Source organism: Sphaerodactylus townsendi, linkage group LG01 (assembly GCF_021028975.2).
Source record: "Sphaerodactylus townsendi isolate TG3544 linkage group LG01, MPM_Stown_v2.3, whole genome shotgun sequence".
Taxonomy (NCBI): Eukaryota; Metazoa; Chordata; class Lepidosauria; order Squamata; family Sphaerodactylidae; genus Sphaerodactylus; species Sphaerodactylus townsendi.
This window is the reverse complement of record NC_059425.1, coordinates 4,029,405-4,052,222: the sequence shown is the minus strand read 5'-3', so window position 1 is coordinate 4,052,222 and position 22,818 is coordinate 4,029,405. Positions and strand designations below refer to the sequence as shown.

The 22,818-nt window shown below is 60.6% G+C and overlaps 1 protein-coding gene across 1 annotated transcript in view; it reads right to left on the bottom strand.

The window, feature by feature from the left end:
• LOC125440311 (synaptic vesicle glycoprotein 2A-like) overlaps positions 1–19,216 on the bottom strand; it is a 44,259-nt gene extending 25,043 nt beyond the window's left edge. The window contains exons 1-5 of the mRNA XM_048510105.1: positions 18,872–19,216; positions 7,013–7,914; positions 4,399–4,454; positions 2,354–2,470; positions 476–524 (exon numbers count right to left, since the gene is read on the bottom strand). Of these exons, the coding sequence (XP_048366062.1) occupies positions 476–524; positions 2,354–2,470; positions 4,399–4,454; positions 7,013–7,601 (811 nt within the window). The 5' untranslated portion in view covers positions 7,602–7,914; positions 18,872–19,216. The remainder of the gene's footprint in view (positions 1–475; positions 525–2,353; positions 2,471–4,398; positions 4,455–7,012; positions 7,915–18,871) is intronic.
• Positions 19,217–22,818: the final 3,602 nt, after the last annotated feature.

Below are 22,818 nucleotides of genomic sequence, written 5' to 3'. Positions count from 1 at the left end.
CATACATACATACATACATACATACATACATACATACATACATACATACATACATTGAAAATGCTGGGGGGAAGAATTAGGACTAATAAAAGGAAACATTTCTTCACGCAACGTGTGATTGGTGTTTGGAATATGCTGCTGCAGGAGGTGGTGATGGCCACTAACCTGGATAGCTTTAAACAGGGCTTGGATGGATTTATGGAGGAGAAGTCGATCTCTGGCTACCAATCTTGATCCTCCTTGATCTCAGATTGCAAATGCCTTAGCAGACCAGGTGCTCGGGAGCAGCAGCAGCAGCAGAAGGCCATTGCTTTCACCTCCTGCAGGTGAGCTCCCAAAGGCACCTGGTGGGCCACTGTGAGTAGCAGAGAGCTGGACTAGATGGACTCTGGTCTGATCCAGCTGGCTTGTTCTTATGTTCTTAAGGACCAGACCAGTGGTGGGATTCAGCCGGCTCGCATGGACTCAGCCAAACCGGTAGCTAATTTCTTCCTTAGTTCGCTGAACCAGTTGAATCCCACCACCTCAGGGGAGGGCAAGGGAGGGGGATTTCCGAGCCCCAGAGTGGCCTAGGCGCCTTGGCTGCTCTGGGGCTCGGATAGCCCTCTTGCTTGCCCTTCCAGGCCAGGCCACAGTTGCCACAGCAACCAGGTAAATAGGCAGTGGGGGCGGGGGTGAGCGGCCGGGGGGGTGAACCATTAGATAAATTAATAGAATCCCACCACTGGCCCAGACAGTAGGTGATATGAAAGACTTTTCTCTGCCTGAGACGCTGGAGAACGGCTGCCAGTTGGCCAGGGGTCTGCAACCTGCAGCTCTCCAGATGTTCATGGACTACAATTCCCATCAGCCCCTGCCACCATGGCCAATTGGCTGTGGTGGCAGGGGCTTATGGGAATTGTAGCCCATGAACATCTGGAGAGCTGCAGGTTGCAGACCCCTGGAGTAGACAATACTGACCTTGATGGACCCAGGGTCCGATTCAGCATAAAGCAGCTTCCTGAGTGTTCAAGGTGCTGCCCCTAAGCCCAGCCGAGCACAGACTGGCGGTGGCTACACTTGGGAGTTGGGCAAGATGACCAGACGTCCCGCTTTTGGCGGGACAGTGCCGCCTTAAACCAATTTGTCCCACGTCCCGCGGGGTTTTTTAAATGTCCCAATTTTTGGAAGGCTGCCGCACTGCCTTCTGGGGCGCTCCCCTTTTTCCGCCAGGGAGCGCCCCAGAAGGCAGTGCAGCAGCCTTCCGCGCACGTGGCCGCAGGAGCGCACTGCCTTTTGGGGCGCTCCCCTGTCACAGGGCGGGAAACTGGGGAGCGCCCCAAAAGGCAGTGCGCCCCTGCAGCCGTGTGCGTGCGCGCGCGTGTGTGCGTGAGTGCGCGCCCAGGTCCCAGTTTAAAAAGGTGAAAATCTGGTCACCTTAGAATTGGGAAACTCAGAGGCAAGCACTGGCAAGCGAGAGAGGTTGAGGCAGGGCACCCTGCGCCGCTTCTCACACCAAACAAGCCTCTTTCTGTCTATAAGGGGCCTGGGGAAACAGTGTGGTGCAGTGGTGAAGAGCAGGTGGATTGTAATCTGGAGAACCGGGTTTGATTCCCCACTCCTCCACCTGAGCGGCAGAGGCTTATCTGGTGAACCAGGGGCGTTTCCGCACTCCTACGTTCCTGCTGGGTGACCTTGGGCCAGTCACAGTTCTCTCGGAACTCTCTCAGCCCCACCTGCCTCACCAGGTGTCTGTTGCGGGGAGAGGAAGGGAAGTAAGTTTGTAAGCCACCCTGAGTCTCCTTGCAGGAGAGAAAGGTGGGGTATAAATCCCAAACTTTTCTCCTCCTCCTCCTCCTCCTCATAAGTTCCCTGAATTGCTCCCGGAGGGTTCCCTGCAAACCAACGTACGTGGCAGGGGATGGGCCACAGCCGAGGACCACATGGCGCCTGTGCCGCACTGCGGTTTGCAGGGGCCTAGAAATCCAGTCCCAAATCCGCCTCAAAAGCCAGCGTTTTCCCGCAGGCGGTCACACGCCGCCCCCACACTTCCTCCTTGTCCCCCCACCCCCGCAAAGACGTCTCCCCCACACCCACGGCTTCTTTCATGGGGATTTAATTCCGTCTAAGCCCTTTTCCACAGCGGCCCCAGCCCGCGCCTTGGCTCTGTGGAGCGGAGAGATAAGCTCGGGGCCACTGTTCTTCTGACACATCACTCCAAACTTGAGGGGGAGGGATGACTCAGTGCCTGTTCCAGCCAGTCAGGGTCCTGGAGCGTCCCTGAGCAGGATTCGACCTCATCGGAGAGGCATCAGGCCCTGCAGGACACAATTCACGCCCTCCAGTCCCTGCCAGTTGAAGGTTCTAGTCCCACCATCTCCTGTTTGAAGATCTCAAGCTGCAGGTCTGCCGGGGGAGGGGAGGGGGGCTCTTTCTCTGCCGGAGACCCCAGACGGCCACCCCCGTCAGAGGAGGCTGCCTCGGGCAGTGTCTGGCTCGGGAGAAGGCAGCCTCAACCTTTTCACTGTCTGGGGTCTGTTCACCCATGAATCAGCCTAACACCAAATCCGGCACTCGGTCCAGCAAGGTCAGTCCTGTCTGCTGAGACTGGAGAATTTTGAAATTCTAACAAAGAAGGCAGCACCGCTGGGCAGACAGAAGTTTGCCACTTGCAGCCGGCTCTCTCTTTCCCGTAAAACAAGGCAGTAGAAAACACCGTTCCTGCAGGAAATAGCAAGCAGTTCTCAGAAGTGCTAGGTGGGAGAGGGCTATTTAAAAAAAATAATCCTCCCTTCCTTCCACTGGTGCAGTTTAGAAATGGACAGCCAGAGGCGTGGGGAAGGGGAAATAGCGTTGGGGGCAAAACCTGCTCCAGGTGCCACCCCCCACACACACACCCCACTTACCTGTCTGGTCAGCTGCCAAGGGACACCTTTCGGCCCTTCCCCCACCAGATTGCTCCTTCCACGGGCAGAAGTAGCAGTCTGGTGGGGTGGGGTCGAGGGGCTCCCTTGGCGGTGGCCCAGTCAGGTAAGTGGGGCCCAGAGGGCACCCAGTTGGGGGGCGATTCTCCACCCCTCGTATGACCAGCTGACATGCGCCCAGGGACATATAACCCCACATGTTCCCATGAGCGCTACGCCTCTGCGTACAGCCTCCTCTTGTGCCTTGGGTAGAATAACCCATAAATAGGCACAGTCTAATCTCCTTGGCCTTATTCTCCAGTGACTCCTTCAACGTAGGTCTGGACTGCACCATTTCAAAATGCAGATGTGGGAAGCCGCACGATGGTTCATCCGCATGTGCACAAATTTGCCCTGCGTGTAGAAAAGTAGCATTTTTGCGGGGAAAGGCTAGACTGGAGTCCAGTTCCCTGACACGCTGGTTCTTTAGTTACACAGCGGCTGATTTGTTCCGATGGGGCAACCCCCAGTCATGCAAGTCTCTGTCGGAAGGGCAAAGAACAGGCACGCTTTCGGCCTCTTGCCTGCAGTTTGTGAGAAAGAGATGCCAGATATTATAAGACTTAACAGAGAAAAGTATTTGAATTATCAGTCATGGTTAATAAATCGGAATTTTTAAGTTTGTGGTTAAAGAGCAAGTGGTATTAATTTTTACTGCTCGTGTAACCCCCATGCTCAGAATGGGTTGACCCAGTAAGGGGTGGAGACTCAAAGCAGCAAGAGGCTGCAGAGCTCATGTGGTTTGGAGGAGACGAGGCTACCAGACTCGGACCTTGGTTTGTATAAGCCCTTAACACCTTGTTAAGGTAACTGCAATGTTGTTGGGAACTAGTGGGAAGGGAGTTGTTTGTTTTTGCTATGTTGTAAATGTTGGAGTTTATTGTTTCAGGGTTTCTTTTTGTGGTTGTAATGGGTGAGAGTTCTCCTGGAAACCTTCATCATGTTGAATCCTGTTCATCAAGCCCTTGGAGTCTTCAAGAGCCAACCCACTTGCAAAGAAGAATTGGACTTGGCAGCATCAGTAGACTGTAAATAGAAGGACTTGAAAATGCAACCTGAACAGGACCTTGAGGTGTGATGTTAAATGTTGATGTTATATGTTAAGAAAGTAAACCATTTTGTTTTAAAAATTTGTTGTTGCAAACTCATTCTAAGTTCTGCCCCACAGAACCCACAGATAGAGGTTACATTCGCACTCGATGTAGATGAAATTGGGAGACCTTATGTTGAGTGTGCTTTCTTATAATTAGTGGTCTTTTTCTTTGCTTCTTGTAAGCAGTTTGACAAAAATGTGAATACAAGGGGGAAAAGAGGGGGGAAATAGAAAGAGGTACTGGGTAGGGCACTGAGCCTTTGTTTTGAATAATACCAGCCCCCTCTTGTAGTATATTCAGTTCCTGCTGCTGTCTAATCCCCCCCCCTTGGCACATTCAGCATCTTTTTTCTATCTGGGTACCATTGGTAACCATGGTAACCCCAGGGTGTCCCCTGCTGAACCGCAGGCCTCTGGGCCTGAAAGAATGAGCATCCATCCAGCACCAGTCAGAGAGAGAAAAACACACAGGCACACACGTTCCTCCAGAAACCAACTAGATTGCCACCCACCTGAGCACATCTTTTTCATTAAGGGTTATGAAGAATTCCGCGTAACCCGAAAGCTTATTTCAAGTATCCCCCTCCCTATTAGCTGGCTCGACAAAAATTATTGTTCTGTCTTTCCTCACAATGCATGGCCACCGGTTTGAAAGTACCCTGTCATCGTGTCTCCCAAGCAGCCAAAAATTCACAGACATTTCTGCACAGAGGTAAAAAAAAAACCTGGCTTCCTTATACATAACATGCAGAGGTGGGATCCAGCAGGTTCTCACAGCTTCCCGAGAGTAGGTTACTAATTATTTGTGTGTGCCAAGAGGGGGTTATTAATGGGTGATTTTGCCACGTGATTTTTGCCTTACTTACGCCCCTCCTCTCAGCAGTAGCGCGCAGAACTTGAAGCAGTCTAGCAGGAGGTGCACCGGCGTGCGTGGCAGCCTGCGCCTGCGTGCCTTCGTTTCCCGCCCAAGGACCGGCGCAGCGGCTGCGTCCTTGCCACAGCCCCGCCCAGAAATGCCCCGCCCCCGGAATGCCCGGCCACACCCCCTTCATGCCCCACCCAGCCCCATTGGTGCTACACCACAGTTTGAATCCCACCACCATGGGAACCTGTTACTAAAATTTTTGGATCCCACCACATGTCCTCGCTTTTATCAGCCTCCCTCGTGACCTCAAGACAGAATTACCACAAAAGTCACGGGTAAAGTGCCACAAGTCCCATCTGACAATGAACGTTCAGAGGTGGTTTGCCATCAACTGCCTCTCCACAGACCTGGGTGGTCTCCCATCCAAATTCCAATCAGGTCAGAGTAGCACAAAAGCGCAGATCGGGATTCTTGGTCAATGAGCTCAGCTCTCTCATAAAAAACCTTGCTCTTTCCCATCACTCCCTGCTCCTTCCTTCTTCCCAATCGCCATAGGTGTCAAACTCGCGGCCCTCCAGATGTTATGGGCTACACTTCTGTCATGGAATGATGCTATAGCTCAGGGGTGTCAAACTTGCGGCCCTCCAGATGTTCATGAACTACAATTCCCATCAGTCCCTCCCAACATGAACATTGGTTATACTGGCAAGGGCTGATGGGAATTGTAGTTCATGAACATCTGGAGGGCCGCGAATTTGACACCTGTGCTATAGCTAGAGCAAAAGGAAATCACACATGACTGTGAAAAGCATCTTTGCCTTTTGATTTCCTGGAGGGCTGTGCAGAGGTGCCAGGATGCAACTTCACAGGCCTAAATTACCTCGTGGCCAGAACGGAGTTTTCCTGAGAGGGGGGAAACAAAGGTTTTGGGATTCCATCTTGAGACGTGGTCAGAGAAGCATCTCTGGGCCATGGGTTCCCGGAGTGGGGACAAAAGAACGTCCAAAGGGAATGTATTCGGCTGAGTAAGCATGGCAGTGGCGTAGGACGTTAAGAGCTCGTGTATCTAATCTGGAGAAACCGGGTTTGATTCCCAGCTCTGCTGCCTGAGCTGTGGAGGCTTATCTGGGGAATTCAGATTAGCCTGTGCACTCCCACACACGCCAGCTGGGTGACCTTGGGCTAGTCACAGCTTCTCGGAGCTCTCTCAGCCGCACCCACCTCACAGGGTGTTTGTTGTGAGGGGGGAAGGGCAAGGAGATTGTCAGCTCCTTTGAGTCTCCTGCAGGAGAGAAAGGGGGGATATAAATCCAAACTCTTCTCTTCTTCTCTCAGGCTTGGTTTCATGATAACTTCCCATCATCCCCTGCCAGCATCATGCTGGCAGGGGATGATGGGAAGTGTAGTCCATAACATCTGGAAGGCCGCGAGTTTGACACCTGTGCCTGAGACAACCAGAGACACAAGAGTTTATTTCGTTGCAGAAAATCTTGTGAGCGCATGAGCAGGTGGCCAGTGCTAGAGGACCCCTCAGAGTCCACCGTGCATCACGAGACCCTGTCCCAAGGGAATCCCCGCCCCCACCCAAGATGCTGCCTTGCAAAATGAACAAAACTTCAACAAGCAGATATTGCTGGGGGAAGAGAAGCAAAGTGTCCTTTCCCACCCCCCCACAACATCACCACCAGAGGTGGGATCCAGCAGGTTCTCACAGGTTCCCGAGAGTAGGTTACTAATTATTTGTGTGTGCTGGGAGGGGGTTACTAATGGGTGATTTTGCCACGTGATTTTGGCCTCAGTTACGCCCCTCCTCTCAGCAGTCGCGCGCAGAACTTGAAGCAGTCTAGCGGGAGGTGCACCGGCGAGCGTGGCAGCCTGCGCCTGCGTGCATCCATTTCCCGCCCAAGGACCGGCGCAGCGGCTGCGTTCTTGCCACAGCCCCGCCCAGGAATGCCCCGCCCCCGGAATGCCCGGCCATGCCCCATTGGTGCTACGCCACAGTTTGAATCCCACCACCATGGGAACCTGTCACTAACGTTTTGGGATCCCACCACTGATCACCACACGCCCAATCTCCAAAAGTGCCGTCCTGCCGCCTTCTGGGGGACTTACCCAGCATGCCTTTGTTGGAGTCTGACAAGCACATATCCTTCTCGGCACTGGGCAGGACAAAGCCCACCACAAAGATCTCTACCCCGTCCGCCATGAGGGCCAGTCCGAGCACAAAGTAAAGGGTCCACTGGAAGCGCCCGTGTCCACACTCCTGCAGAATCAGCTCGTACTGCTGGGAGAGCTCTTCCTTCTCCTTCTTCTTGTCTGCTTCCAGGTCGGCAAAGTCCCTGAACTCGCTCACCACCTGCTGGTTGGCTGTCACGTGGTCCCCCCCTTTGAGGGAGTCGTTGCGGGGGATGCCTTGGTACTCGCCCTCGTAGATCTCGTCGTCTTCGTCGTGGCCCTCCGTAGCGTCGCTGGAGGCCCCCTCGTCGTCGACCGACGGCTCCCCGCGGTAGTAGCCATCCTGGGGTTGGTAGTCTTCGTCGTCGTCGTCCTCCTCGAAGCGCGTGTAAGTGCGCTTGGTGTATTCGTCTTGCATCCGGTCCACCCCTTTGCCCATCTTCTTCGTCGCGTGCTTCTTCACTTCTTTGGCGATGTCCTTCGCCCCGCGGATGAAGGCCGTCCTGTCCCTGAAGCCTTCGTCCATGGCTCTGGCCTCGCGTGCGAACCCTTTTCAGATCTTGCAATTAAAGAGAGACGGAGAACGTGTGGGGCAAACAGCTTAGGGTTCCAGCCGACACTCTGATGGGCGGCCGCGTCTTCCTCTGTGGGATCCCTGTCAACCTATGGGGCCACGTTGCAGCCTTCCAGCGGGAGAGGAAGAGCAAGACTTGACAGCTGTCCTAGGGCCACTGTGTGAGGACGTGGACTGCACACCCATCCGTTTCGTCTCTGCTTATGGTAGAAAGACAGAATGGCCAGTACAGGAAGCAGCTCCGTTGGGCTGAGGAGAACCGGTCCTGCCGGAAGGACAAAACAAAACGAGAAAACATCAGCCATTCATTCAACAAAACCCTCCCGCTCCCCACCAAAGATAAGTGAAAGTCTGATAACAGAGAGGGAATATAGCTAGTGGATCCCACTAGAAAATGTATATACAGCCAATATTTTATGGCCCTTATCCATGCCAAGGTTTCTAGAGTTGTTTGGCCCATCTCTATGCATAGCGCAGAATAAGGCACACATCTAGGGAATTCCATTTTCTTGCAATGTTCTCAGTGGCATGAGTGTTATAAGATACCCCATCTCCTGAACAGCTCTGATGTGCTCTTTTGTGAAACTGTTGCAAATTTTATACTGGAAATTAGTAGTTTTAACTGCATTTCTTAACCTTTTGTTTTAAAAATTTGTTCTGTTTTATATGCCAATAAAGGCTTGTGTTGTGTTGTGTTGTGTTGTGTTGTGTTGTGTTGTTGTGTTGTGTTGTGAAAGTCAAGGGTAGATGGCAGCAGCCACGTGGGCAAGGCTGAAATATCGATTTTGTGAATCAGGGCCCAAATTGCTCGCATGGACGCTGCGCTACACTAAGGTGACCAGATGTTTACAATGGAAAATACCCCACCCTTCTTCAAAGGGGCTCAGGGCGGCAACAACAATTAAAACAACAATAAAACCATAAAACTATTTTAAAGCAGCATTACTAAAACCCAATATCAGATGGCGGCTTACTATCACCCATATGTATTGTTGGCTGAGTGCCTTCTAGTGGAACTTCAGAACACCCCGATCAGTTGAGGGTTGTTAGTGAAATTGCTAAAACATTTCCTTACGTCTTTTTTATGTATCTTTGTTGCCTTTGTTGGTGAACATCTACCTGTGCAAATGTAACCCCCATGCCCAGAATGGGTTGGCCCAGAATGGGTTGACCCAGTAAGGGGGTGGAGACTCAGAGCAGCAGAAAGGCTGAAAGAGCTCTTTGCAGAAGACAAGGGTACCAGACTCGGACCTTGATTTCTATAAGCCCTTAACACCTTGTTAAGGTAATTGCAATATTGTTGGGAACTACTGGGAAGGGAGTTGTTTGTTTTTGCTATGTTGTAAATGTTGGAGTTTATTGTTTCAGGGTTTTCTTTTGTGGTTGTAATGGGTGAGAGTTCTCCTGGAGACCTTCATCATGTTGCAACCTGTTCATCAAGCCCTTGGAGTCTTCAGGAGCCAGCCAACTTGCAAAGAAGAATTTGGACTTGGCAATATCAGTAGACTGTAAATAGAAGGACTTGAAATGCAACCTGAACAGGACCTTGAATTGTAACGTTAAATGTTGATGTTTTAAAAGTGTAAATTGTAAAGAAAAGTAAACCATTTTGTTGTTTAAAATTGTTGTTGCAACTCATTCCAAGTACTGCCCCACAGAACCCACAAGCTGAGGTTACACAAACATATGCGCTTGCTAATAGTCTGCTGATATCTACTCGTGTGGGGAGGAGCTATGGTTCAGTGATAGAGCATCAGCTGGCCACGCAGAAAGTCCCAAGTTCAGTCCTGGCCATATCCAGTTGCAAGGACCAGGCAGGAAGTGATGTGAAAGACCTCCACCTGAGACCCTGAAGAGTCACTGCCAGTCTGAGCAGGCAGCACTGACCTTCTACTGATTCATAGAATCATAGAGTTGGAAGATACCCCCAAGAGCCATCAAGTCCAACCCCCTGCAATGCAGGAACACACATTCAAAGCACTCCAGTCAGATGGCCATCCAGCCTCTCTTTAAACACCTCCATAGAAGGAGACTCCACCACCCTCTGAGGTAGTGCATTCCACTGTCGAACAGCCCTGGCGGTAAGAAAGTTTTTCCTGATGTTTAGGTGGAACCTCTTCAACTTGAACCCATTACTCCGTGCTCTAGTCTCTGGAGCAGCAGAAAACAAGCTTGCTCCCTCACCAACATGACATCCGTCCAGTATTTAAACATGGCTATCATGTCACCTCTTAACCTACTCTTCTCCAGACTAAACATCCCCAGCTCCCTAAGTCTCTCTTCGTAGGGCATGGATTCCAGACCTTTACCATTTTGGTCACCCTCCATCCTTCTTGAATTGTGGTGCCCAGAACTGTACACAATATTTTAGGTGAGGTCTGACCAATACAGAATAGAGAGGTACAATTACATCCCTCGATCTAGACCAGTGGCTCTCAACCTTCCTAATGCCGCAACCCTTCAATACAGTTCCTCATGTTGTGGTGACCCCAACCCTAACATTTATCCATTGAACAGATGGAGAACACTGATGCAGAGAGTCTTAGGCAACCCCTGTGAAAGGGTCGTTCGACCCCAAAGGGGTCCCGACCCACAGGTTGAGAACCACTGATCTAGACACTAGACTCCTATTGTTACGGGCCAGAATCACAAGCAGTATCAAGAGGCTTCATAGGGCCATAAGCAGAGGTGGGATCCAGCAGGTTCTCACAGGTTCCCGAGAGTAGGTTACTAACTATTTGTGTGTGCCGAGAGGGGGTTACTAATGGGTGATTTTGCCACGTGATTTTGGCCTGAGTTACGCCCCTCCTCTCAGCAGTAGTGCGCAGAACTTGAAGCAGTCTAGCAGGAGGTGCACCGGCGTGTGTGGCAGCCTGCGCCTGCATGCATTCGTTTCCCGCCCAAGGACCGGCGCAGCGGCTGCGTCCTTGCCACAGCCCCACCCAGGAATGCCCCACCCCCGTCGTGTCCGGCCACGCCCACGTTGTGCCCCGCCCAGCCCCATCGGCGCTACGCCACAGTTTGAATCCCATCACCATGGGAACCTGTTACTAAAATTTTTGGATCCCACCACTGACCAAGGGGTCTGAACAGTGGTGGGATTCAAATAATGTAACAACCGGTTGTTTACAAGCATCATTTCAACAACCGGTTCTGCTGAAGTGGTGTGAACCGGTCTGACCCCAGTATTGGGCTGCTTCACCTGTCTGACACATATAAATATTTTCACTATTTCTTCGGGATTTCTTTTCTCTTTGCCACAGCATCAACACTGAAATGAACACCATTCTCCCTCCTGTTTTTATCAGGCATCATTTTGATCAGACAGCAAGTGGGGAATCGAACTTTGTTCTCCAGATTAAAGTCCACCATTCATGTGGGTAATCGAACCTGGTTACCCAGAGTAGAATCTGTCACTCTTAACCACTACACCATGCTGATTACAGTGAGGGCCACCTTCTCCCTAGAGGAGCCCTGAACACTATACATTCCGCACACACACACCCAACAACACACACACACACACCAAAGAAAGGACACAGGCTGCTTGAAAACCTCTCTAGAGATTTCCCCGCCCCCACCCTGCCTTCTGGATGAACATATGTCGGGAGTGTTTTGATTATGTGTTCCTGCATGGCAGGGGGTTGGACTTGATGGCCCCTTGGGGTCTCTTCCAACTCTATGATTCTTCTGGCCTAGCCTTTCTTCCCTCCTCGGCCATGTTCCACAGCTGCCAGTGTAACCCCCCATGCTCAGAATGGGTTGACCCAGAAAGGGGTGGAGACTCAAAGCAGCAAGAGGCTGCAGAGCTCATGTAGTTTGGAGGAGACAAGGGTACCAGACTCGGACCTTGATTTGTATAAGCCCTTAACACCTTGTTACGGTAACTGCAATGTTGTTGGGAACTACTGGGAAAGTAGTTGTTTGTTTTTGCTATGTTGTAAATGTTGGAGTTTATTGTTTCAGGGTTTCTTTTTGTGGTTGTAATGGGTGAGAGTTCTCCTGGAAACCTTCATCATGTTGAATCCTGTTCACCAAGCCCTCGGAGTCTTCAGGAGCCAACCCACTTGCAAAGGAGAATTGGACTTGGCAGTATCAGTAGACTGTAACTAGAAGGACTTGAAAATGCAACCTGAACAGGACCTTGAAGTGTGATGTTAAATGTTGATGTTTGATGTTATATGTTAAGAAAGTAAACCATTTTGTTTTTAAAAATTTGTTGTTGCAAACTCATTCCAAGTTCTGCCCCACAGAACCCACAGATAGAGGTTACACCAGCATCTGCGAACACAGGCCGCCCCGAAAAGAGGTCTGAGCCACGCACCCCCTGGGCATGGGGGCATGGTCAGAAGAGCCCACCACAATAAGTGATTGCTTCTCTGAGAGATCTGGTTTGATGTTCCCCTCTGGGAAAGGTCGGGCGCGGCTGTCTTCTGGGATAGCGGCGCTGTTTGCCGTTCGTGTTTTAATGCCGTTCTAATAAAGTTAGGCTTTTAATTTAGACCAGTAGGAATATCACTCATCTGCCAGTGCTTGAACTGTGAAGGAGGCAGCGTGGGCTTGCCTGTTTGGAACCCTACAGGCCTCTGGACTTCTTTGCCCCGTGGCTTTTTAAGATCTCTGGCGCCCTGCTTAGGGAGAAGACAGAGTGGCCACTTAATGAGGCTGCCTCGGCGTTATTAAGGGCATCCGTTCCGTTGCATATAAAAAGCGCATTACATCCCCCAACGGGCTACAAACGAACCCCATTACCCAAAACAAATCAGAGGCCAATTTGCCGCAATGAAAAGGCTCCGACAATGATGTGTCAGCCCCGGCAAGGGAGAAATAAACCTGCCGCTATAGACTTTAATATACTTGTAATTCATGAACTGCCGCACAGCACTTCTGAACTTCGAGCGTCTTCCCGGTTGCAAATGGTCTCCCCAATGCTGGGACCATGGAGGAATGGCCAAATGCTGGATGCTTTTTGGGTTGCCCCCTCCTTCTTTCTGCTTATCGTCCTTTACATCTCAGGTCCCTAACATCTTGGGACCCACCGTTCCCCCTCTTTGGAAGGGTTTTAATGTGGGCTTTAATGGACGCCAATAATTTTGTACTGTGCGCTGTATTTTAAAGGGTTTTATTTTATAGTTAATATTTAATTTATATTCAGTATTTTGTGTGTTTTTATTGTTGGTTGTTTTGTTGTGCACTGCCCAGAACCCTTCGGGGGAGGGGTGGTATATAAATTTAATGATAGACAAATAAATAAATAAATAAATAAATAAATAAATAAAGACAGACAGACAGACAGACAGACAGACAGACAGACAGCTGTGGCAGGGGAGGGGAGATGCAGCTTGCCAGTTGGTGCTCCAGAGAGCCAGTATGGCTAGAGCCTAGATGTCAAACTTGCGGCCCTCCAGATGTTATGGACTACAGCTCCCATCATCCCCTGCCAGCATCATGCTGGCAGGGGATGATGGGAACTGTAGTCCACAACATCTGGAGGGCCGTAAGTTTGACACCTGTGGGCTAGAGAGATGGACTCAGACCAGAGAGCCACCGGTTCAAATCCCCACTCCACCACAAAGCAGACCTTGGGCCCCACATTCCCTCCCATCCTAAACCAGAGTTGTTGTGGGGCAGAGGCGTAGCTACCATGGGGACATCCGGGGACAAGTGCCCCGGGCGCCCCCTTGTGGTGGGCGCAAAAATTGCAGGTTCGTTTGTGGCTTTTTCTGTTTTTCAGGGTTTTTTCCATTTTTGGCCTGCAGGGGGCGCAGGTTTTAGGCTAGCGGCACCAAAATTTCAGGCTATTGTCAGGTGACTCTCCTGATGATACCAGCCAGGTTTGGTGCAGTTTGGTTCAGGGGGTCCAAAGTTATGGACCCCCAAAGGGGGTGACCCTATCCTCCATTGTTTCCAATGGGAACTAATAGTAGATGGGGCTATCATTTTGAGGGTCCATAACTTTGGACCCTCTGAATCAAACTTCACTAAACCTAGGTGGTATCATAAGGATAGTCTCCTGCTGATACCACCCAGGTTTGGTGAAGGTTGGTTCAGTCCACCCCCCCCCCCCCCCCCCCCCTCCTCTCCCTCCCCCCCCCCTCACCCCCAGGCCCCCACCCCCCACCCCCCCCCCCACCCTCCCCCCCCCCCACCCCCCCCCCCCCCCACCCCCCCCCCCTCCCACCCCCCCCCCCCCCCCCCCCCCCCCCCCCCCACCCCCCCCCCCCCCCACCCCCCCCCCCCCCCACCCCCCCCCCCCCCCACCCCCCCCCCCCCCCACCCCCCCCCCCCCCCACCCCCCCCCCCCCCCACCCCCCCCCCCCCCCACCCCCCCCCCCCCCCACCCCCCCCCCCCCCCACCCCCCCCCCCCCCCACCCCCCCCCCCCCCCACCCCCCCCCCCCCCCACCCCCCCCCCCCCCCACCCCCCCCCCCCCCCACCCCCCCCCCCCCCCACCCCCCCCCCCCCCCACCCCCCCCCCCCCCCACCCCCCCCCCCCCCCACCCCCCCCCCCCCCCACCCCCCCCCCCCCCCACCCCCCCCCCCCCCCACCCCCCCCCCCCCCCACCCCCCCCCCCCCCCACCCCCCCCCCCCCCCACCCCCCCCCCCCCCCACCCCCCCCCCCCCCCACCCCCCCCCCCCCCCACCCCCCCCCCCCCCCACCCCCCCCCCCCCCCACCCCCCCCCCCCCCCACCCCCCCCCCCCCCCACCCCCCCCCCCCCCCACCCCCCCCCCCCCCCACCCCCCCCCCCCCCCACCCCCCCCCCCCCCCACCCCCCCCCCCCCCCACCCCCCCCCCCCCCCACCCCCCCCCCCCCCCACCCCCCCCCCCCCCCACCCCCCCCCCCCCCCACCCCCCCCCCCCCCCACCCCCCCCCCCCCCCACCCCCCCCCCCCCCCACCCCCCCCCCCCCCCACCCCCCCCCCCCCCCACCCCCCCCCCCCCCCACCCCCCCCCCCCCCCACCCCCCCCCCCCCCCACCCCCCCCCCCCCCCACCCCCCCCCCCCCCCACCCCCCCCCCCCCCCACCCCCCCCCCCCCCCACCCCCCCCCCCCCCCACCCCCCCCCCCCCCCACCCCCCCCCCCCCCCACCCCCCCCCCCCCCCACCCCCCCCCCCCCCCACCCCCCCCCCCCCCCACCCCCCCCCCCCCCCACCCCCCCCCCCCCCCACCCCCCCCCCCCCCCACCCCCCCCCCCCCCCACCCCCCCCCCCCCCCACCCCCCCCCCCCCCCACCCCCCCCCCCCCCCACCCCCCCCCCCCCCCACCCCCCCCCCCCCCCACCCCCCCCCCCCCCCACCCCCCCCCCCCCCCACCCCCCCCCCCCCCCACCCCCCCCCCCCCCCACCCCCCCCCCCCCCCACCCCCCCCCCCCCCCACCCCCCCCCCCCCCCACCCCCCCCCCCCCCCACCCCCCCCCCCCCCCACCCCCCCCCCCCCCCACCCCCCCCCCCCCCCACCCCCCCCCCCCCCCACCCCCCCCCCCCCCCACCCCCCCCCCCCCCCACCCCCCCCCCCCCCCACCCCCCCCCCCCCCCACCCCCCCCCCCCCCCACCCCCCCCCCCCCCCACCCCCCCCCCCCCCCACCCCCCCCCCCCCCCACCCCCCCCCCCCCCCACCCCCCCCCCCCCCCACCCCCCCCCCCCCCCACCCCCCCCCCCCCCCACCCCCCCCCCCCCCCACCCCCCCCCCCCCCCACCCCCCCCCCCCCCCACCCCCCCCCCCCCCCACCCCCCCCCCCCCCCACCCCCCCCCCCCCCCACCCCCCCCCCCCCCCACCCCCCCCCCCCCCCACCCCCCCCCCCCCCCACCCCCCCCCCCCCCCACCCCCCCCCCCCCCCACCCCCCCCCCCCCCCACCCCCCCCCCCCCCCACCCCCCCCCCCCCCCACCCCCCCCCCCCCCCACCCCCCCCCCCCCCCACCCCCCCCCCCCCCCACCCCCCCCCCCCCCCACCCCCCCCCCCCCCCACCCCCCCCCCCCCCCACCCCCCCCCCCCCCCACCCCCCCCCCCCCCCACCCCCCCCCCCCCCCACCCCCCCCCCCCCCCACCCCCCCCCCCCCCCACCCCCCCCCCCCCCCACCCCCCCCCCCCCCCACCCCCCCCCCCCCCCACCCCCCCCCCCCCCCACCCCCCCCCCCCCCCACCCCCCCCCCCCCCCACCCCCCCCCCCCCCCACCCCCCCCCCCCCCCACCCCCCCCCCCCCCCACCCCCCCCCCCCCCCACCCCCCCCCCCCCCCACCCCCCCCCCCCCCCACCCCCCCCCCCCCCCACCCCCCCCCCCCCCCACCCCCCCCCCCCCCCACCCCCCCCCCCCCCCACCCCCCCCCCCCCCCACCCCCCCCCCCCCCCACCCCCCCCCCCCCCCACCCCCCCCCCCCCCCACCCCCCCCCCCCCCCACCCCCCCCCCCCCCCACCCCCCCCCCCCCCCACCCCCCCCCCCCCCCACCCCCCCCCCCCCCCACCCCCCCCCCCCCCCACCCCCCCCCCCCCCCACCCCCCCCCCCCCCCACCCCCCCCCCCCCCCACCCCCCCCCCCCCCCACCCCCCCCCCCCCCCACCCCCCCCCCCCCCCACCCCCCCCCCCCCCCACCCCCCCCCCCCCCCACCCCCCCCCCCCCCCACCCCCCCCCCCCCCCACCCCCCCCCCCCCCCACCCCCCCCCCCCCCCACCCCCCCCCCCCCCCACCCCCCCCCCCCCCCACCCCCCCCCCCCCCCACCCCCCCCCCCCCCCACCCCCCCCCCCCCCCACCCCCCCCCCCCCCCACCCCCCCCCCCCCCCACCCCCCCCCCCCCCCACCCCCCCCCCCCCCCACCCCCCCCCCCCCCCACCCCCCCCCCCCCCCACCCCCCCCCCCCCCCACCCCCCCCCCCCCCCACCCCCCCCCCCCCCCACCCCCCCCCCCCCCCACCCCCCCCCCCCCCCACCCCCCCCCCCCCCCACCCCCCCCCCCCCCCACCCCCCCCCCCCCCCACCCCCCCCCCCCCCCACCCCCCCCCCCCCCCACCCCCCCCCCCCCCCACCCCCCCCCCCCCCCACCCCCCCCCCCCCCCACCCCCCCCCCCCCCCACCCCCCCCCCCCCCCACCCCCCCCCCCCCCCACCCCCCCCCCCCCCCACCCCCCCCCCCCCCCACCCCCCCCCCCCCCCACCCCCCCCCCCCCCCACCCCCCCCCCCCCCCACCCCCCCCCCCCCCCACCCCCCCCCCCCCCCACCCCCCCCCCCCCCCACCCCCCCCCCCCCCCACCCCCCCCCCCCCCCACCCCCCCCCCCCCCCACCCCCCCCCCCCCCCACCCCCCCCCCCCCCCACCCCCCCCCCCCCCCACCCCCCCCCCCCCCCACCCCCCCCCCCCCCCACCCCCCCCCCCCCCCACCCCCCCCCCCCCCCACCCCCCCCCCCCCCCACCCCCCCCCCCCCCCACCCCCCCCCCCCCCCACCCCCCCCCCCCCCCACCCCCCCCCCCCCCCACCCCCCCCCCCCCCCACCCCCCCCCCCCCCCACCCCCCCCCCCCCCCACCCCCCCCCCCCCCCACCCCCCCCCCCCCCCACCCCCCCCCCCCCCCACCCCCCCCCCCCCCCACCCCCCCCCCCCCCCACCCCCCCCCCCCCCCACCCCCCCCCCCCCCCACCCCCCCCCCCCCCCACCCCCCCCCCCCCCCACCCCCCCCCCCCCCCACCCCCCCCCCCCCCCACCCCCCCCCCCCCCCACCCCCCCCCCCCCCCACCCCCCCCCCCCCCCACCCCCCCCCCCCCCCACCCCCCCCCCCCCCCACCCCCCCCCCCCCCCACCCCCCCCCCCCCCCACCCCCCCCCCCCCCCACCCCCCCCCCCCCCCACCCCCCCCCCCCCCCACCCCCCCCCCCCCCCACCCCCCCCCCCCCCCACCCCCCCCCCCCCCCACCCCCCCCCCCCCCCACCCCCCCCCCCCCCCACCCCCCCCCCCCCCCACCCCCCCCCCCCCCCACCCCCCCCCCCCCCCACCCCCCCCCCCCCCCACCCCCCCCCCCCCCCACCCCCCCCCCCCCCCACCCCCCCCCCCCCCCACCCCCCCCCCCCCCCACCCCCCCCCCCCCCCACCCCCCCCCCCCCCCACCCCCCCCCCCCCCCACCCCCCCCCCCCCCCACCCCCCCCCCCCCCCACCCCCCCCCCCCCCCACCCCCCCCCCCCCCCACCCCCCCCCCCCCCCACCCCCCCCCCCCCCCACCCCCCCCCCCCCCCACCCCCCCCCCCCCCCACCCCCCCCCCCCCCCACCCCCCCCCCCCCCCACCCCCCCCCCCCCCCACCCCCCCCCCCCCCCACCCCCCCCCCCCCCCACCCCCCCCCCCCCCCACCCCCCCCCCCCCCCACCCCCCCCCCCCCCCACCCCCCCCCCCCCCCACCCCCCCCCCCCCCCACCCCCCCCCCCCCCCACCCCCCCCCCCCCCCACCCCCCCCCCCCCCCACCCCCCCCCCCCCCCACCCCCCCCCCCCCCCACCCCCCCCCCCCCCCACCCCCCCCCCCCCCCACCCCCCCCCCCCCCCACCCCCCCCCCCCCCCACCCCCCCCCCCCCCCACCCCCCCCCCCCCCCACCCCCCCCCCCCCCCACCCCCCCCCCCCCCCACCCCCCCCCCCCCCCACCCCCCCCCCCCCCCACCCCCCCCCCCCCCCACCCCCCCCCCCCCCCACCCCCCCCCCCCCCCACCCCCCCCCCCCCCCACCCCCCCCCCCCCCCACCCCCCCCCCCCCCCACCCCCCCCCCCCCCCACCCCCCCCCCCCCCCACCCCCCCCCCCCCCCACCCCCCCCCCCCCCCACCCCCCCCCCCCCCCACCCCCCCCCCCCCCCACCCCCCCCCCCCCCCACCCCCCCCCCCCCCCACCCCCCCCCCCCCCCACCCCCCCCCCACCCCACACCCAACCCCCAACACCCCCCCCCCCCCCCACCCCCCCCCCCCCCTGCCCCCCCCCCCCCCCACCCCCCCCCCTCCCCCACCCCCCCCCCCCCCCAAATTCCCCCCACCCCCCCCCACCCCCCCCCCCCCCCCCCCCCCCCCCCCCCCACCCCACCCCCCCCCCACCCCACCCCCCCCCGCCCAAAGCAGGCCGGGGCCACCGGCAAGGTTTTCTAGGACAAAATGGCCACAGCGAGGGGGGGGGGACGGGGCGAGGGGGCGGCCGGGGCATCGCCCACCTGGCGCCCTCCCGGGATGCGCGGCGCTTGCCCCCGTCTTACCTGCCGGTGGTACCCAGCGCGCGGCTCAGGCGCTCGTCGCGGAGGCAGGCGGCCAGGAAGGATGCTGCGGCGGGGATGCAGGGACCGGGCGCCAGGCAGCCCGCGAGCGCGCGTTAACCCTCCCGCCGCCGACCCGCTCGCGGAGCGCGGGTGGGAGAGTCCATTCCGGCGGGGGGGGGGGGGACCGGGCGGGCGGAGAAGCCCCCGCCGCCGAGCAAAACCCGCCGGCCCGACGGGGCCAACCCAGCCGCGGCCTCTCTGCCCGGCTGCCCGGGGGGCCCCGCCCGGGGCGCGCAGGAAAGCCGGCGATCCGCGCCGCTTTGCGCCTGCAGGGCTCCGGCTTAACCCCTTTCGCGCACAGGCGAAGACGGCGGCCCCGGTGACTAATGGGGTGGGGGCTCTTATTCCCCATCAGTTCTGCTGACGCTGCTTGATGGGAAGGAGGGGGCACAGCCGGGGGGGGGGGGGGGGGGGGGGAGGGGGGAAAAGGGGGGGGGGGGGGGGGGAGAGAGGCAAGGCAAAGCAAAGCCTTTATTGGCATCCATAGAACAACAGCAACAAAACACAACAAACATAAAAAAAATTTATAAGGCAAAAAAGGATAAAGGATCGCCTCAGATAAAGACATATTATTATTACTGGCTCCGAATTATTTCCGCAACAAAGCTTGCAAACTCTTCACACAAAAAAACAGAACCAGGGAGGGCTTGGAGACCAGACAAAAAGACCCACGGCGACCTGCCCCCCTTCCAAGGGAGCCGAGCCCGGCAGAGAGCGCGGAGGCAGCCACGCGCCCGCCGGCTGCAATTTCCCCGGGGAAGTGCGGCACGCAAATGCGCCAGAGGTGCGTAAAGGGAGCGCAGCGTCAAGGGCTGATCCCGAGGCGGCGCGCGCTTCCGTCCACGGCTCCCCCGGGGCCTGCCACGTGCCGTTTCCTTTCCTGGGGCAAGACCAGGGGCTTCGGCGTCCGGGGAGGGGGGCGGGAATCCCAAAAGCAAAAAAGGGGTGATGGGTGACTAGGGGCGTTAACTGGAATCATAGAACCATGTATTTGGAAGAGACCCCAAGGGGCCATCAAGTCCAACCCCCTGGGGGTCTCTTCCAAATATATGGTTCTGGAACACACAAGCAAAGCACTCCCGACATATGTTCATCCAGCCTCTGCTTAAAACCTCCAAAGGAGGAGACTCAACCACTCTCAGAGGCAGTGAATTCCACTGTCCAACAGCCCTGACAGTCAGGAAGCTCTTCCTAGCATTTAGGTGGAATCTCTTTCCCTTCTCCTTGAACTCATGACTCCTGGTCCAAATCTCTAAGACAGCAGAAAACAAGCTTGCTCCCTCACCAACATGACATCCCTTCAGATATCTGAGCATGGCTATCAGGTCATCTCTTAACCTTCTCTTCGCCAAAATAAACAACCCCCGCTCCCTAAGTCTCTCCTCGTAGGGCACGGACTCCAGACCTTTTACCATTTTGGCCACCCTCCTCTGGACTTGTTCCAGCTTGTCAATATCCTTCTTAAATTACAGTGCCCAGAACTGAACACAGTACTCTAGGTGAGGTCTGACCAATGCAGAGTAGAGTGGTACAATTACTTCCCTTAATCTAGACACTATGCTCTTATTGATGCATCCCAGAATTGCATTGGCTTTCTTGGCCGCCACATCACACTTGCTGACTCATATTCAGTTTGGGGTTTACTCCCAGATCCCTTTCGCACGTAGTGTTGTCAAATCAGGTGTCACCCGTCCTATAGCTGAGCATTTCATTTTTCCTGCCTAAATGCAGAATCTTCCATTTCTCACTCTTGAAATTCATTTTGTTAGTTTTGGCCCAGCTCTCTAATCTGTCCAGATCTTTTTGAATTGTGCCCCTGTCCTCCAGGGGCAGAAGGCCATTGCTTTCACCTCCTGCATGTGAGCTCCCAAAGGCACCTGGTGGGCCACTGTGAGTAGCAGAGAGCTGGACTAGATGGACTCTGGTCTGACCCAGCAGGCTCGTTCTTATGTTCTTATGTTCTTAGGGTTGGGGGACCTCTGCAGGGGTACACTGCCACCATGGAGTCCACCCTACGAGTTGCCATTTTCCCCAGGAGACCTGAGCTTTATAGTTTAGGGACCAGTTGCGATTCCGGGAGGTCTCTGTGCCCAATCTGGAGTCTGGCAACCCCAATCCACATGCCCGTTCCATTCGGTGTTATTCCTCACACTTGTGTCCCTCCCTTAGGTTCACGCTGACGATTGCACCAGGCCCCTCAAAGCCCTGCAAACTTCACCTTGGCTCGTGCCCTAAACCAGCATGTTGTTTTTAATAGGTTATTTACTATTGTAAGCCGCTCTGAGCCCTTGTGGGGAGGGCTGCATACAAATGGGACTAGATAGATAGATAGATAGATAGATAGATAGATAGATAGATAGATAGATAGATAGATAGATAGATAGATAGATAGATAGATAGATAGATAGATAGATAGATGGATGGATGGATGGATGGATGGATGGATGGATGGATGGATGGATGGATGGATGGATGGATGGATGGATGGATGGATGGTCACATAAAGTGGTTTCCAAAAGTTGTTTCCAAAAGTAAGGGTGACCCCAGCTGACCCCACAAACCAAAATCAGGCCAAGAGGGTGACTGTCAGAACCGGAAAGTCCCCATTTCGAATCTCTGTCACTAGGACGCCTTCAGCAATCCACAGTCTCTCAGACTCAGTTATACCCCCCACACCAATAAAATGGGAACAAGAGCCTACTTTGCAGGGCTGTCGTCAGGCATGATAAATCTCTAGAGCCAGTGTGATGTACTGGTTAAAAGCAGGTGGATTCTAATCGACAGAACCAGGTTTGATCAAGTGGTGGACACTTATCTGGTGAACCGGATTTGTTTCTGCACCATTCCTGCTGGGTGACCTTGGGCCAGTCACAGTTCTCTCTAGACTCTCTCCGGACTCTCTCAGCCTCATTTACCTCACAAGGTGTCTGATGTGTGGAGAGGAAGGGAAAGGAGTTTGAAAACCCCTTTGAGTCTCCTTACAGGAGAGAAACAAGGGGGGAATAAATCCAAACTCTTCTTCATCTCCTCCTCCTCCTCCTCTTCTATTGTTATCTGCTGCCAATGGGTGAAATAGTTTCTGATCTGTTCGGCAGGCTCCCAATAACTGCTATTGACTCCTCCCTGGTTTTTGCTGTTGTGTCTGCTTGTATGTTTTACTTATTTATATATTTTATTATTTGTTTTATATGTTTATTGAAGTGTTTTATTTATTTGTTTGTTTGTTATATTTGTATACCACCCTACCCCTGAAGGGCTTTTATTATTTATTTTGTGAGGACAACGATTTGTTCATTGAAAACACATGTTTCAGGCAACTAAACAAACCACTGTGTAGATGGACAATCATTGGGTGACCAGCATAACAATGAAATAGGTTACATAACCAGAACCAGAAAAGGCTCTGCTGTCCCTTCTAAACCAAGACCAGGAGCTCTGTGGTCATTAATTAAAGACCATTAATTAAAGACCATCAATTAATTAAAGCTCAATTAAAGACCATTAATTGTTAATATCGAAAATTGGACTACAGGCCACTCCCATCACGGCCCAGGGAGGAAAAGAAGAATAGTGGAGGTGAAGAACTGGATTCGCAGGTGGTGCCGCCAGGAACGTTTTGGCTCCTTGGACCACGGTCTGTGGTTTCATGAAGATGGACTACTGGCAAGGGATGGGGTGCACCTCGCGGCTGGAGGTAGGGATATTTTTGCTTGGAGGGTCACAAACATGATCAGGATGGCTTTAAACTGAGTTATGTAGGGAGGGACACGGGCGTATCTGCCTGATATGGTCACATGGGGTGCAAACTCAGCCCCCCACATGACCAGATGTCTTCCCGTCATCGTGCTGTGGGCGGGGCCGAGGGAGACCTATGTCATAGGAGGCAG